The sequence below is a fragment of the Podarcis melisellensis genome (genome assembly GCF_964234715.1).
Source record: "Podarcis melisellensis genome assembly, chromosome: 8".
In the NCBI taxonomy this organism is placed as follows: Eukaryota; Metazoa; Chordata; class Lepidosauria; order Squamata; family Lacertidae; genus Podarcis; species Podarcis melisellensis.
This window is the reverse complement of record NC_138540.1, coordinates 80759647-80775499: the sequence shown is the minus strand read 5'-3', so window position 1 is coordinate 80775499 and position 15853 is coordinate 80759647. Positions and strand designations below refer to the sequence as shown.

The following is a 15853-nucleotide window of genomic DNA, read 5'->3' as shown; positions in this document are numbered from 1 at the left end:
CGTTGCTTTCGAAAAAGCCAGAACAGCAAGAGGGATCACTGTGTAGCAAAAGCAGTGATCCCTCTTGCTGTTCTGGCTTCTGGCATTCAGAATTTTTGGTTTTGTTTTCCTCCTCCAAAAAACTAGGTGCGTCTTATGGTCTGGTATGTCTTATAGAGCGAAAAATACAGTACTTCCCGAATGGCCATTTGCCTCCAGGATTCTTCGTATGGAGGTTAGTAACTAAGCAGGTACCAACTATTGCAATGTCTTTCATTTCTTTATAGTATAAACTTTCTGATAGGCCCTTCTCCCTCCCAATAATGTTTTCAGCAATGTTATCAGTGTAACCAAACAAAAGCAAAACAACGTATGCCAAAGAACAGTTCGCGATCCCAAGAGGATGCAGCTCATTTAGAGAAGGAACTATGTGAATTTAGCATCACAGGCATAATCCAAAGCAAAAATGTAAAGTTAGCACAGAGTGGTAGTAAAGAACTTCACATTCAACTTTTATGATTCAGATTTATTTTTATTCCTACACTTAGCAAAACATTCAAGACCTCAGTTAATTCCCTTCTCTCTCTTAAAAAAAGAAAAAGCGAAGGAACAGTTTTACTCTCTTGAAATATGGCAATCTAATGGAAACAGGTGACTTCATCCCATGTGTCTTGTTGGGTACACTGAGACAACAAACCCACGCTTCATGTTTGTAAAGGATGGGCTGTCACACCCGGAATAGAAAGAGAAAAGTTTTGTGCCTTCTAAGTGGCCCAAAACAAATGTGTTTAAATAAAAAGAAATCACAGAACTATGCGAGTGTGTGGTTGCACACACGCCACACAGAATGCCGAGAACTGTAGCTTGTTAAAAGTGTCGGAAATGGAAGCTCTGTGAGGGGTGAACTACAGTTCTCTGGATTCTTGGGGAGGTGTGTTGTGATTTTAGGTTAAAAGTAGCCCTTCCAAGCGATCACCTTGGCTTTCCTTTTCATACCAATCAAGCATCCACTTGCTTTTCCAAGCCTCTCTCATTCAGAAATTTGGCTCCCTACACCCTTTCAGTACAACTTCATTCGGGGGAAAGCCCAGGGCTCCGGGGTGGACTGTCCCAAAAGATGGCCTTGCAAGGCACAGTCAGGGGAGTTCCTGTTCTCTAGAGCCTCGGAGGGGGGGAAATACGACATAGGCAGCTGCTGGAAAAACTGCAGCTGCTGCTGGGCTTCTTCCATTTGAAGCAGCCGCTTCAGGTCACAAGTCTGGCTCCCGGATCTGGAGCACCCTTTGTCTCTGTTTCTTTGCATTCTTTCGGAGGCCTCTGCCAGTCCGCAGAAGTGGTAACTATTTGAGGTTCTCCCTTGGTCTACAGAGACTTTCTGGCAGAAGGCTCTGGGTTTTGCCAGTACAGAGAACAACCCAGTCCCGTGTGGTGGGTGTTTGCTGAGCATATATATGTCTTGCTGAGGGTTTTGCCTGTAGGAAGAGCAGTGCTGCTGAGGGACGATACTGTACAGCTGAAGAAACTCATTTGGCTGCCCTTGTTCCGAGTTCAGCTCTCTGGAAGTGGCTGGCTGGTGAGCCAGACAAGAGTAGCCCAGAGCTTGGGACACGGGGAGTTTGGCTCCCTTACTGGGCGCTTTAGGGCTCCAGATGCTTCTTAAGACATCAAAGGACGTCTGAGACTCAGAGGCAGCTCTCTCCGTGGGCCTGAGCCCCAAATCCAGAGGCTGGCAACTGCACGGCTCCTGCGAAGGATGCGGGCTGTGGAATGGAGCGGGCTCCATCTCTAGTAAATTCCATTGATCTGGGCTTAATTCATAGACACAGGAATGTTGCTGGGGATCAGTCAAGAAGTAATGGCTGGTGCCTTTGCCATCCACGCTCAGATTGACTGAACCCAAGGAATCATAGGTAGCAAAAGGCAGGCAATGCCTTTTGGAAGCACTCTTCTTTGTGTGTAGTCTACTGCCTACTTCAGACCTCTCTTGCCTGCTTCTGGACTCACAGAAGGCTTCCCCTAGTCCTTGCTCCCAACGCCGAGCAGTTCTGAATAAAGCATCATGCAAAAGACGTTGTTCTTCTGCAGCAGAGGAGCTCCTGGCTAAATTCACATGCTGGGAAGGTGCAGATGAAAGATGGGAGTGTGGCTGAACTGTTGTCAAGTGAAAGCTGTGCTGGCTAAATGCCTGTGGCTCAACAAAGGATCTGAAGTCTTCTCTTTGGGTGGTCTTCTCTTCTGCCTGCATAGGGAAACAACAAGAAGTAGGCAAGATAAAGGAAAGAGCATGATTAGATAGGGACAGATTATCTCTGCTTCTCAGTGGAATGCATATACTTCTGACATGCTCTTACAAATGTTCCATTTCAACTTCTAAGGCTAATTTTGATTCATCCCACACTAAGCCAATTCTAAAGGCTTCTGGGATAAGTAAAAAAACAACAGCAGATCAAGGCTAGATCGACATCTTCCTGATGGTGGGTTGGAACCCAGTAGAGCTTTGCGGCTCTTGTACTTTGAGGTTGGTAGCTAGCAAGAATATTGCTGCATAAAAGGAGCCAAACAGAGTAGGATCTCTGGATCAGAAGATGAAAATGACCTGCTGTGGGGCCCCCAAATAAAAACTACTGATGCAATGACCTTTTGTAAATGCCTGGGAACAACTGGATGAAATCGGCTTAGGTATTTGGCAAGTTTTGAAGTTAATCCTGGTACCATTAACCTCCCATCCTAGAACAAATAGTGCTCATAACAGCCTGGTAGTCTGACATGCAATGTTCTTTGGCAAAGGATTTGGTGAGAGGGCAACTGAGCATCCTCCTTGGGTTTGTCTACTGTCAATGGATTTATTTGTACAGTAATCACACTCCTAGGACAATCAGCCCAAAGTGCTTAAGGGAATGTGATGTTTCCAGCTGTCTGCTTGCGGCAACCTGAGGGCTGCTTCACACACTGCATGTTCACATGGGCATAAAAACCGGGATGTGGTCTTGGACACTTAAATGGACACTTAACCCTGGAACTCAGAGTGTGGTCTGAAGTCACAAGAGGCCACCATCCTCCTGGGGACAAGAAGGTTTGAGTGGCTTGATATCGATACCAGGAATGGTCCAAGAACAGAAAAATTAAAGTCAGCCTGTGAGCACTTAGAAAAGGATGCCGTGATTACTAGTATAGGTTTTTCAAAAACAAATCATGCCAGATGAATTTAATTTCTTTTATTCTGATAGACTTACAAGCTTTGGGGATCAAGGGAATGCTGTGGACGTAGTGTATCTTAATTTCAGTAAGGCTTTTGACAAAGTACCCCATGATATTCTTGCAGAGAAGCTGGTAAAATATGGGCTGGATGTGTACAGAGGAGGGTGACCAATATGATAAAGGGAAACCAAGCCTTATGAGGAACAGTGGAGGGAATTGGGTATGTTTAGCCTGGTAAATAATGAGATATGATAGCTATCCTCAAATATCAAAAGGGCTGTCACATGGAGAATGCAGCGAGCTTGTTCTCTCCCGCTTTGGAGGGTAGGACTCGAACCAATGGCCTCAAGTTCCAAGAAAGGAGATTCTGATTAAACATCAGGAAGAACTTTCTGACAGTAAGAGCTGTTTGACAGGTCCACCAAGGGCAGTGGACTCTCCTCCCTTGAAGGTTAGTAAACGGAGGTTGGAAGGCCATCTGTCACGAATGATCTACTCTAGATTCCTACTAGATGACCCTTGAGGTACCTTCCAACTCTACAATTCTATAATTACTACATGTATACTACCTTTGTTTCCTTCCTTCCACAGAAGGCAGGATATACAGGGTGAGTCCTTTAAAAGAGGCCCCGTGGATACAGAGTACACATGTTCCACGGGGCCTCTTTTAAAAGACTCACCCTGTATATGTAAGAAAATAAATAAAAATATTTTTTTACAGCTCAAATACATCTATAATGTGGGATGTTTTAATGTATTTCCCCCACTTGCTTTCAATGTATTTATGTGGGTTTGGTTTTGTGTCTTTCTGGAAGTAACCTTGAATTGCCGTGGCAGAGAAAAACTGAAATTTAATAAATTTAATAGTAATAATGATGATGATGATGATGATTATAACACCTTCCCAGTGTTTAAACACATTCTTTTCAAACCAACCTGACCTTTCAAACTATCCTAACACATTCTGATGCTCACCATTCTTATAACTGTATGTACAGGACAGGGAGAAAAGCTACTGGGGAAGAACTGTGCTTGTCCTCTCCGCTTTTTCAGAGAAATCTCCTGGTCAGAGTTTCTGCTGCCATTGCTAGACATTTGTTCCAATAGCAACTCTTTCTGGTCCCTGTCAGGTGGGCTCTTGAAATCTGAAGGAGGACAGAACAAATGAACACACAAAATCCCATGTGGAATCAAAAGCTTACAAATGTGAGTAAGGGCAAAGTTAATTTGTCCTTTGGGAGGATGACATACAAGTCCATTAAGCTGTGCAAAGCAATGCAGCAGGGTAGGGAGAGGTGGAAAGTAAAACAAGACAAGTCCCTGCAGCAAGAAGCTTACTGTCTATATTTTGACAGTGAGGGAGAAGAGGTAGAAATCCAGGGGACGAATGAACTTTGGAGTGGCTGAGGGTAGTGGTGAATCGATGGTCACAGGCAAGGATATATCAGGAAGCAAAAGCAAAAAGGGATAAAGGATGGAGCAATGCTAGGATTCGCCCCACAGTTTTAAAAATTGATTTCTTGACAAAATACAATGTAGTAAGTAAACCAAGTACGTTCCAAGGATTTTCAGTGACTGTAGCCTAATCCCCCATAAAATACCAGAAATGAGGTTCAAGCGAACCAGCTCCCTCCACAGTGTAACATGGGATGGCATGGCGGGGGGGGGGGGGGCTGACAAGTTGTAAGTTTCTGTTAACATAGCTGAGAAAGGAAAACCTCACTTTCTCAAAATGATCTTTTTTTATTATGCCCCTACTACTCTAGTACGTTGCGAATATACGTTTTGATAATGCACAAAGATCCAATGAACCTTTTCAAGTACAGTGGTACCTCTGGTTAAGAACTTAATTCGTTCTGGAGGTCCATTCTTAACCTGAAACTGTTCTTAACCTGAGGTACCACTTTAGCTAGTGGGGCCTCCTAAGGTGCTACTGGACAATTTTTTTATTTTTTTATATATTTAGACCAGTGTTTCCCAACCGGTGTTCCGCGGCACACCAGTGTGCCGCGAGACGTTGCCTGGTGTGCCGTGGGAGGGAGGCGGGCGAGTCGGGTGGCGAGAGGCGAGAGGATCGGGCGCGGCAGAGGCCAGCCCCGCGCTTGGAGAGGACGCAGCAGCCGTCGCCAAACCCGATCCTCCTCCTCCTGCTCCGCCGCCGTCCTCTGGCTCTCGGCCGGGAGGAGCCTGCGGCGACGGGGCGGGCGCCGAAGTTGGCAGAAGTTGGCGCGCCTCCTCGGCAGCGCCTTCGTCCTCCTCCTCCTGCCTCTGCTCTCCTCCGGCGGCGGGGGCGCGCCGCCCTCCCCGGCTGGGGGGCTCGGCGGGGCCCGCGGGGAAGGAGGCCATGTTCGCGGCGCGTGGGATCGCGGCCCCCCTCGCCCGCCTCCGGCCCGCTCCCCTCCCCCTGCGCGCTGCCCTAGCCATGCGGGTCTCCTCCCCCTGCGCCGCCGTCCCCTTTCCACATCCTAGGAGCCGTGGTCCGCCTACCGCCCCCGGGCCGCGGCGCGGCTCCCAGCCCGGGCTGGCCTCCGCCTCCTGGGACGCGCGCCCACCCCCGCGGCCCCCCAAACTTCGGAGCAACTCTCCAGACGCTTCTCCCCCGCCTCAGTCTCCCTCCTTTCCACTTCTCTTCCCCCCTTCCTTCCCTCTTTCTTTCTCTTTCTCTCCCACCCGCCTTTCCTTCTATTAACTTTCCTTTCCCCTCCCTTCGTCCTTCCTACTTTTACTCCTGGGCTCCTCCCCCCTTTGCGCAGCCACAAATCAATCTCTCTCTCTTTTTTCCCCTCTCTCTCTTCTTTGCTCAGACGCAAAAAAGCGCCGCTTTTTGGAAATCCGGACTGCTGTCCCCGCTGAAACGATACTTTAAAAAAGGAAGAACCCACTGGCTCTTATTTCTGTTTAAAGCAGTAGATCCCGAACTCTTTTGGCCCACTGCCCCCTTGGTTCCACATCCCCCAGTGTCCCCTATGCTTACTCTATAGAAAGCATTACAGGGGTTAACGCAGCTCGCTAAGGAAGATATTAATAGAATTCTGCATTTGGGGGGAGACCCTAACAGTCATCTACCATTACCTTCTATGCTGTTACTATTTTTTTTTTTTTTTTTACATAAGTAAAAAGTGACCTTTCCCCATCTGGCATGGTGGTGTGCCTCGAGATTTTTTTCATGAAACAAGTGTGCCTTTGCCCAAAAAAGGTTGGGAAACACTGATTTAGACTGCGTCAGACCAACACGGTTACCTACCTGAATCTAGAATAATGCTGCAGTTAGCTCCCTGAACAGTAGAGGGTTCAGGTTGCCTTCAGCAGTGAAGGTGGTCAGGCCACCATGAAAAGTTTTAAAGCTGGCTGTGGCCTAATTTAGCGCAGCCTTCTGCAACTATCAGTTGAGGCCTCTGTTAGTGTCAGTTCAACCCTGTGCTAAAGGAGGTGGAGGGGTGAACAGAAAAAAGCCCAAACAAATGGGAGAGGTTGGGCAAAGAGAAGGAAAGTGTGCTATGCAATCCTACAATGTGCTCAATTTGGGTTCAGATTTCTACCATCATAGGATCTGACTCCACCCACCATCAGTTGTCCCCTCCATCTAACCTTTTCCATGTGAAATAAGCCCTTAATAGGAAAAAGCTCCCCAGTTCAGCCCCGAATATGAAAGACGATGAGAAGCCTGTGAAGGAAAACATCTGAGAAAGTGCAGGGTTTTTAAAAAGTCCATTCATCTTTAACACATGGCAGCCAAAATCAAAAGCAGGACTTCTACACTTCTTGTTTTCACTATTGCAATATTTCACAAAACTGCTCGTTTTCAATATTTATGGCAAATGCTGCATGCCAAACAGCTGCTTAGCTTGAGCCAAGCTGCTTGACACAGTTCATACTTATGCTGTAGCCTCAGCAAGCCCCTTACCTGCATGGGCTGTCTCAGTGTTACAAGCACCTGCAGACTTCTTGAGCAGCGCCAAGGCAGATAAATCTGGGAGTGTTTTCTTCTGTTCCAGCAGGATATTGATAACAGCCTGACGTGTTTCCCTGATTAAGTTACGCCCAGGGAATATTGCCTTGAGGTCCAAGAGCTTTTGCAGGTCCTGGGCTAATTCCCTTACTGGAGATTTGCCTTTGCCTGACTCCGTTTCTGCTGTGGGGACGGGAGGGACGTTTTCCTTTTCATTCAAGTCCATCAAGGCATTGCCCTGAAAAGGCTCAGTTTCCAAACCCTCTTGATTGAACTCCACAACCGCAGGTGCAGCTAAAGGCTGGGATGCACCTGGAGTGGCCACAGGATGCTGTGTAATCGATGTAGAGTCCTTATTCACTCCACGTGGGTCCTTTCCACTGGATCTCAACTGATCACTGGGAATAGATTTCTGATCAGCGTCACAGGACTGGATCTCTTCTTCCAGCAACATCTCCATGCCACTGTCTCTTTGTATAGGAGTGATCTCCAGGACCTCTTGCTCAGCTCTGGGGCTCAACAATCTCTCTATGTTAAGTGATTTCACCTCCCTGTTAAACATGCCAAAGGGTTGAGAGAGCCTGTTCTGCGTTATAATCAGAGGTTTGGCAACACAGCCGCCTTTGATGGGTCTGATGGGAGTCGACTTAGCACAGGTGTTAAACTGGGAGCTCCAGAAAGGGGGCAGTGTCCTGCGGTTGGGCCTTTGTTCTGGGATCCTATCGGTAGCATTTCTGCCGAACTTGACATAGTTGCGCTCTCGTCTTGTTCGGCGGCGTTTGACCCTGACAGATTTCTCCTCAATGCTATGCTGCTCTGTTGGGGATGCTCTCAGGTGATGGGAAGAACAGGGTAAGCCAGAGCTGGCTGAAGTCTCCTTTCTTTCTTCTCCCTTGCCACAAGGATTCATACTGAAAGGAGCTCCTGAGAACAAGCAGATACAATGGAAAACAGCACCCAAGATGCTAGGTTTAGATTCTTATTCTCACCTGGGAAAGTAACAGACGTGAAACTGAGGCTAAAGCTGCTGTCCCAGCAGTCCTACATCCCTTGGTTTTTGTCTGTGGGCTGGCATGAGTTTGTATGTTATTGTACACACATGCACAGGGTAGGGCCATAGTTCAGGGGTAGAGCAACTGCTTTGCATGCAGAAAGTTCCAGACATCTCCAGACAGGGCAGGGAATGTTCTCATCTGAAATGCTGGAGAGCCATGGCTAGTCAGTGTTTAGAGAGCTAAATGGACCAATGGGTCTAACTCAGTACCAGGTAGATTCCTATATCCCTATATACCCACAGAAGTGATGGTATGCATAAATCACATATTTGATGAAGTAGACTCTAATCAACGAAAACTTGTAACACAATAAAGCTGCTAGCCTTTAAAATGCTACAAAATCCTTTGCAGTTTTAATCAAACAGCACATACTAACCAGCCCTCCCAGTGTCAAAAATAAATTCAGAGTAAGATAATTCCAGGCAGAGAGGACTTCCAACAAATCATGGTGTGTTGGTCATTCGGCTGTGCCCTTGGGTGGGTGGTGTTTTGTTTTCTTTGTTTTCTTGGTAAACTATTAATATATTTTTGTCCATCTCAACTTCAGCACCAGGCAATATGCAATTTTAAATATGTACACAATTGCAGCAATAGCCAGCAGATTTTTTAAAAAATAAAAAAACCTAACACCTACCAACTGTAGGGTTTCAGAAATGAACATGGGCTCGCTGGAATGCAGCCATGGGCTATGTCCAGTGTTAAACCTACTTCAGAGCAGACCCACTGCAAAAGTTGGGGCCGCTCATCTCAATGAACACACTGTTGGGTAGAACTTTGCCGGCTGCAACCACCCAAGGCCCATTCTTTTTTTAAAAAAAATATGAGGAATAACAAGAGTGCCTCTGAGAACGTACAATGCCCTTTTTACTCACCAGTGGGGCTGATCAGGGGCCCTGCTGCATCTCAACAGGGGAAACGGATAATAGCGAAGAGAGACCTCTCCTCTTATGGCATCTCCCCCTCCCCACACTGATTTTTCCAACCCTCCATCTTGCCCCCAACAACCTCTTTCCTCCAACCGCCTAACAGCCTCACTCACGCCTCCCTCGCGGGAGCTGGATGGGCGGAGCAAGTACCCTGCCTCCCCTCGTGCAGAGGCGGTTGTCCCGATGCGGCTGCCCGAAGCGCGAGAAGCGCCCAGGCGACTCTCAGCCTCTTTTCCCGCGCTTCCCGAGCTGCTACGGAAGCCCACGTTCCACTCCCGCCCTTGGGCTTAGCCGCGCCCCGCCCCGCTTGGCGTGGATTGGTCGTAACGCGACACAGTTATGTGCTGATTGGCTAACAGGAAGCTATCGGTCGCTACGCTCCTGTTCCACCTGGGTGGGACAGGTGAAGATGCGCTTTTGAGGGGCTGGGAGCGCAAAGGGCTGTTCTGCAATTATTAGGCGCGCATTTCCAGTCATCCAGATAGCTCATTCCATTGCTACCCACCTCCGCCTTAAAAGCAAATGAATCAGATTCTCCAGATACTGTTATTTATTGTAATTATTTGTATGGTATATGTTTAGCTTTACACTTTTATTCTTAACGAGGCCCCCCATGCATTTAGCAGTTCTCATTTTTGCATCATTTGCCCCATCAGGGGAAAAAGGCAGGATACAAATAAATATAATAATAATAAAAAATGCAGACTAAAATCAGAGCCCCGGTGTAGCCAGGATTTTTCTTAGGAGCGGCAGGACTTTCGTTAGTGGGGGCAGAACCAACGTGATTGGTCAGTTAAAAAATTATATTGTTTTACTTTCTGGGGGGGAGCAGCTGCCCCCCTTGGCTACGCCTATGAGAGCCCCTTCCCTTACTTTTTTTTTAAAGCGCGCTTCTTTTCTGCCAAGTGACAAAACAAACCATTTATCGAACTTGATTCACAATGCACCAAGCCTTATTATCACTCTGCCTCGTGAATTTAATATTGACAAGCAAAACAGGACGTGGCCTCTCTGCTCTATAAACAATGGGAGTTTCAATAGGTACAGCTCCCCCCACTCCTAGTTGTGCATCTTCTGACATACCCTCTTTGCATTGTAATTATAGCTGGGGGCATGTAGCAGTCTGCCGCCTTTCCCTAAGCTTTTATTTTTTTTAATAATAAAAAAGGGTTGGGAGACCCATGCTGAAGCCTTCAACTCATGGTTAGAGATTACATGTGGAGAAAAGTATGCAGGCAGTAGTCTGCCCAACTGCTCGCTAAGCAAAAACAAAAAATTCTTTCCAGTAGCACCTTAAAGACCAACTAAGTTAGTTCTTGGTATGAGCTTTCGTGTGCATGCACACTTCTTCAGATACCAAGCCTTATTATCACTCTGCCTCGTGAATTTAATAATATCAGATACCTGCTCGCTAAGCAGTAAACCTCTTTGCACCTTTTAGTTTTCTGCCCACTGAATGGCAAGGTACTGAATAACTGGCAAGCATTGCAAAATATGAGTGTAGCCAGGATTTTTGTTGGGGGGGCAGGATTTTTGTTAGGGGGCAGAACCAATGTGATTGGTCAGTTAGCTATTTCTATTGTTTTACTTGATCTGGGCTGCCTACACCCATGCTGCAAATATTTTATTAATACAGTTAAATAACTTTTCATATACTAGACTCTCCTATCTATGCTTACATTCTAGCTCAGGTAGGGAACCGGGGTAAAATGCAGCCTCTCGCTCCCAAGCATCTATCTGGAGCCCTTGGGACTGTCCCCAGGCCACACACACCCTGCCTTGCAATATCCTCTCTGCCTAGGTCACAACCCTCACCAGCTCTGCTTTACATCCCTGAGCATTTTTGCCTGGCTAGAATTTGTTTTTGCACTCTGGTGATGCTCCTTGCTTGTCTGGATGGAGGACAGAGAGAGGGGTGTCTGAGTGTGTGTAGAAATAATTTACATACAGTCATTGCTTTTCCACTTTGGCTTTTGGCCTGACCCACCAGTGGCATGTGGGAATGCAGGTGGTGCTGTGGGTTAAACCACAGAACCTAGGACTTGCTGATCAGAAGGTCGGAGGTTCAAATCCCCGCGACGGGGTGAGTTGCCGTTGCTCGGTCCCTGCTCCTGCCAACCTAGCAATTCGAAATCACGTCAAAAGTGCAAGTAGATAAATAGGTACCGCTCTGGCGGGAAGGTAAATGGCATTTCTGTGCAGTGCTCTGGTTCGCCAGAAGCGGCTTTGTCATGCTGGCCACATGACCTGGAAGCTGTCTGCGGACAAACGCCGGCTCTCTCGGCCTATAGAGTGAGATGAGCGCACAACCCCAGAGTCAGTCACGACTGGACCTAATGGTCAGGGGTACCTTTACCTTTACCAGTGGCATGTAGCCCTTGGAATTTGCCCCAGAAAGGAAGGTGGCCTTCGGGCTGAAAATGCTTCCCCACTAGGAAAAGGTTGTGAATTTGATCTAAGGTGTGGCAAAGGATGAGATTTCTTAAAACACTTTCCCTATGTCCTGTAAACCATATTTTTTATCCGTGTTCCTTTTTTACTTGCAGTGTGCATTACAATCTTGTACACATGCACATAGATAGCAGGTGAGAGAGGCTAAAAGGTGCTTTTGGAGCAGTTTATGAAAGCATCCTAATTCAAATGCAATCACCTGGAAAAAGTCATTCCAGAGCACATATTATTCTTGCTCGTAGTGAACTGAAAGAGAGGCAGAGAAGGAAAATTACTTAGGTTATCAGACTGTGAAAATATGGGCTCTTGTGTTGCTGTTACGCTTACTGTTACAGCACAATTATGTTTGGATTGGCAAGATGGAAATATTTATAATAAACTTTTTTTTAAAAAAAACCACACAATCTCCTTGGTTTATGATGCATCTCATATTGGAATGCAGGACATTGGAAGCAAGGTTCGAGCCAATCCATTATCTGATTTTGCAACAATCACTGTTTATTTTTTTTTTAAAAAAATCTAGCCCAGTGTATATCATAGTATTGAAAAAGTTTTTAGTATTTAGGGTTTTGATAATTCCTCATACCAGATATGTATACTCCTTAATAATTTATTTCCAGAATGATCTGAACTTTTAAAAAAAATGTTTCATGCTTGGCTGTTGCTAAGATGAGTTGTCCAACTATACTAATAAAATTGAACATCGCTGTCTAGTGGGTTTAATATTTGAACAATGGAAGCCTTGTTTACATATAATGATGAATGTAATTTATTATCACTATAGTAATAAAAACTCAGAGCCTCCATCCAGGGTATTTAATAAATATTTTACTCAAGAGACCACAAAGGGTTATAATGCTGAGATTAATTTTCAGACCCATTAATATTTCAGTGGGCCTGTTTAGCTTCTGTTCTTTCCTTTTTTTTATGGCCATAGCTCAGTCTTTGCCTGATAATGCTCCAAACCAATTTCTGAAATCACAGTGCCCTCATCAGTTCCTTCTTACAGACGATCATGCAGTATTACATTAGCAATGTCCTTTAAACATTTAATGGCTTATTTCCAAAAGTACTGTGATTATTTCAATGAATTCATTTGGGGTGTAGCCTTAGAAAAAGTTTAGATTTTGCAAAGCTTTGTCGACCGCTAGAAGCAGCTTTGGTGGCCAGATGTAGCCTTCAGCTTTGCTATCCCACCCTAGAGCATACAAAGTCATAAGGAAATCATGTTTTCATGAGCACCCTCTTCTTTTCCTAGCCAATAGTATTATCTTCCTTCACCCCAACAGCTGAGGTGTTGAAATCAGTCCCCGTTATGCTCACTGCACTGAGTGGAATAGTTTATCTGTTATTATTTGCAATTAACCCCTTGCATAACACTGTCTTTATTGCCCCCTTGCCATGCTCACTGTCACAGTTTCTAAAGGGAGGTTTTAAGATTTTTATTCCTTATGTATAAGGGTGACAGTGACCTTGAAAATTGCACCCTGAAAAACAGGAAATATTGCGAGGCAGGTGGCTTGGCTTCAGATCACTACTGTTTTTGAGCAATATCAACTGCTACCGATTTAAAAATGCAACTACCCATAAATATTCCTATTCTTAAAAGGGGAATCTAGTTATTTTAACCAGAGGTAGTCATGTCACAAATTAAAACTTCTTCTTGTTGTTAGTACTGTAATTGGTAGAGGGGGCAAACCAGTTCCCTTAAGTGGGACATACTGGTCATTGCAAATTGCTGGATGAATGCTATATCAGTGCTGGAACTGAAGTCATTAGTTGGTTTTCACTACAAAGTGGTGACTTTAAACAGCACCTTGGAAGGGGACTTTTTCCTACCCATCTTTGGATGCTCCACAGATGAAGGGGAAACCTTCCCCAACTGTTTCCTCTGCTTGGTTGGTGGAGCTGCAATGGCACCCAGTGGCCTTTTGAGATAATGCTAAAGGTTTCCATCTCACGCTTCTGGAAATATGTGCCTTTAAGAGTTGTGTGATGGAGAGGAATTTCAGCTGGTCCAGATGGTCACTTCATGATGCCGCAAGCTTGAGCAGCCTTGCACCTGCTAAAGCTTTTCCTTCTACCTATTAAAGACAGAAGAGCCATGTGTTTTTATTGGCCTCCTATCAAAGAGTCCTTCAGTCATTACAACTCCTTGCTCCTGTTCTGAAAAAAAGGGGGGAAAGCAAAGCACATGGGTCATAGCTTCAGTCTAGGCTTGTCATACGTCAGGAAAATTCCTGACATGTCCTGGTTTCCAGGTGTAAAAATGGCGCCGGATGTATGGCAATGCAATGGAAAAAGCAGCACAACCTTTTTTTTGTTTCAAACACTTTCAATTTTGGGAGGAATGAAATGTTTTCAGGAATGGAAAAAGGAGCTAACCAGATTTGTCTGGAATGGCAATAAGCCGAGAATCAAACACCAGGTATTAATAGATAAAAGAGAAAGAGGTGGATTTGGATTACCGGATTTAGAATTATACCATGCTGCAGCTGGACTAGTTTGGTTAAAGAAATGGATTACACTAAAAGATACAAATGTATTAGATCTTGAGGGGCACGACAACCGGTTTGGGTGGCATGCCTATCTGATATATGAAAAGGTGAAAGTGCACAAAGGTTTCTTGGGCCATGTAAGAAGTAGTAAGTAGTAAGAAGATCACTCTATAAAATCTGGAGTAAATACAGAGGAATTTTGGAACCCAATATACCTTTGTGGACGTCACCAGTAGAAGCGATAGCAATCAAAAGGAAAAACATGAAGGGAGACTGGCCCACTTACAGGATGCTATTAGAACCAAACAAAGAAATGCCAATCCTAAAAAAATATGAGGATATTAAACATCACCTGTCTGGTTGGCTACAGTAATTCCAACTAAACCAAAAACTGAGCACAGATAAAAGAGAAGGTCTCGCCAAAGAAACTTCCGCCTTCGAAAAAGAGTTAATATATAACAAGGGAAAATATATATCAAGAATGTATGAACATCTTTTAGAGTGGGAAGTGAAAGAGGAGCAGGTTAAAACATCTGTGATAAAATGGGTGCAGGACTTTGGCTACAATATTAATATGGAACAGTGGGGAATGCTATGGCAGCAAGACATTAAATTTACCTCATGTTATAATTTGAGGGAAAATACCATGAAGATGCTTTATTGATGGCACCACACCCCGGCAAAACTTGCCAAAATGTATAAGGGAAGTTCACCAATATGTTGGCATTGTAAAAAGGAAATAGGATCGTACTATTATATGTTGTGGACTTGTATGGTTATAAGCGAGTTTTGCAATAAAATATATGATGAATTTAAGAAATTATTTAAACTTATTTTTTAAAAAAGGCCAGAGATTTTCCTTCTAGGAATACTGCCAATAGAAATAAAGCAAAATACAAGACCACTGCTTATGTATTCAATTACAGCAGCAAGAATACTGATAGCCAGAAGTTGGAAATGTGAAACAACAACTACAATAATAGGTTGGCAATCATTCATGCTAGAGTACTTTCAATTAGCAAAGCTGACCGGAAAAGTCAGAGGAGCCCCAAATAAAAAAAAATTCAGAGAATGGAGACTATTCAAAGAATATATAAGATTATATTGTAATAATGATGTTATCCTAGCAGAACTGAATGATACTTGTATATAATAAACAAATGGAATAAATATACTAGATGAATATACAGGAAGTTGTAAAACAAACTGTGCGATAAAATTAAGACAATAGAAAAAGTACAACGAGAACGATTGGAAATTTCTTTCAGAAGACTTTATTAGAAAAGACAGGATGTTATAACCAATATTCATTTCTTATTGTTAACTCTTTTTTGCTTTTTATTTTTATTTCCTTTATCTTCTTTCTATTATATTTTTTGTTTAATTTTGATGTAACTATTTGTAATATATACGTATGATGATATTTTAAATCAATAAAGACGAATTTTAAAAAGAGAGAGGAAAAAACAGTGGAAACGGCTCCAAAAGCTTAAAATCAATCACATCATTGAAGTCCTTTTTCCTGCCCACTTTCCCTGTTCCATTCATAGTCAGGGGAATATAGTATTCCTGTGGAACACCTTCCCATTAGATGTCAAAGAGATAAACAACCATGGGACTTCCTGCAGACATCTGGAAAAAGAAGCCCTGTATGGGGAAGTTTTTAAATGTCTGATGTTTCTATGTGTTTTTATATTTTGTTGGAAGCTGCCCAGAGAGGCTGGGGCAACCCAGTCCGATGGATGGGGTTCAAGCCATTATTATTATTATTATTATTATTATTATTATTATTATTAT

General features: G+C 44.3%; 1 protein-coding gene and 1 long non-coding RNA gene across 3 annotated transcripts in view; one reads left to right on the top strand and one right to left on the bottom strand.

Moving 5' to 3' along the window:
* Positions 1-11747, top strand: part of LOC309376272 — a 152813-nt gene extending 141066 nt beyond the window's left edge. Inside the window, exon 3 of the long non-coding RNA XR_014171140.1 lies at positions 11253-11747. This is a non-coding gene — a long non-coding RNA (uncharacterized lncRNA). The remainder of the gene's footprint in view (positions 1-11252) is intronic.
* PRR19 (proline rich 19) lies at positions 485-12135 on the bottom strand. Of its 2 annotated transcripts, none has more exons than XM_081922018.1 (4): positions 11758-12135; positions 7082-8050; positions 4153-4322; positions 485-2218 (listed from the first exon to the last, which is right to left on the bottom strand). In XM_081922018.1, exons 2-4 carry the CDS (start codon positions 8034-8036, stop codon positions 1040-1042), a joined length of 2304 nt encoding a protein of 767 aa, XP_081778144.1. In that variant the 5' UTR covers positions 8037-8050; positions 11758-12135; the 3' UTR covers positions 485-1039. The 2 variants fall into 2 exon arrangements, with proteins under 2 accessions (XP_081778144.1, XP_081778143.1); XM_081922017.1 differs by lacking the exon at positions 11758-12135 and adding an exon at positions 9054-9716.
* Positions 12136-15853: the final 3718 nt, after the last annotated feature.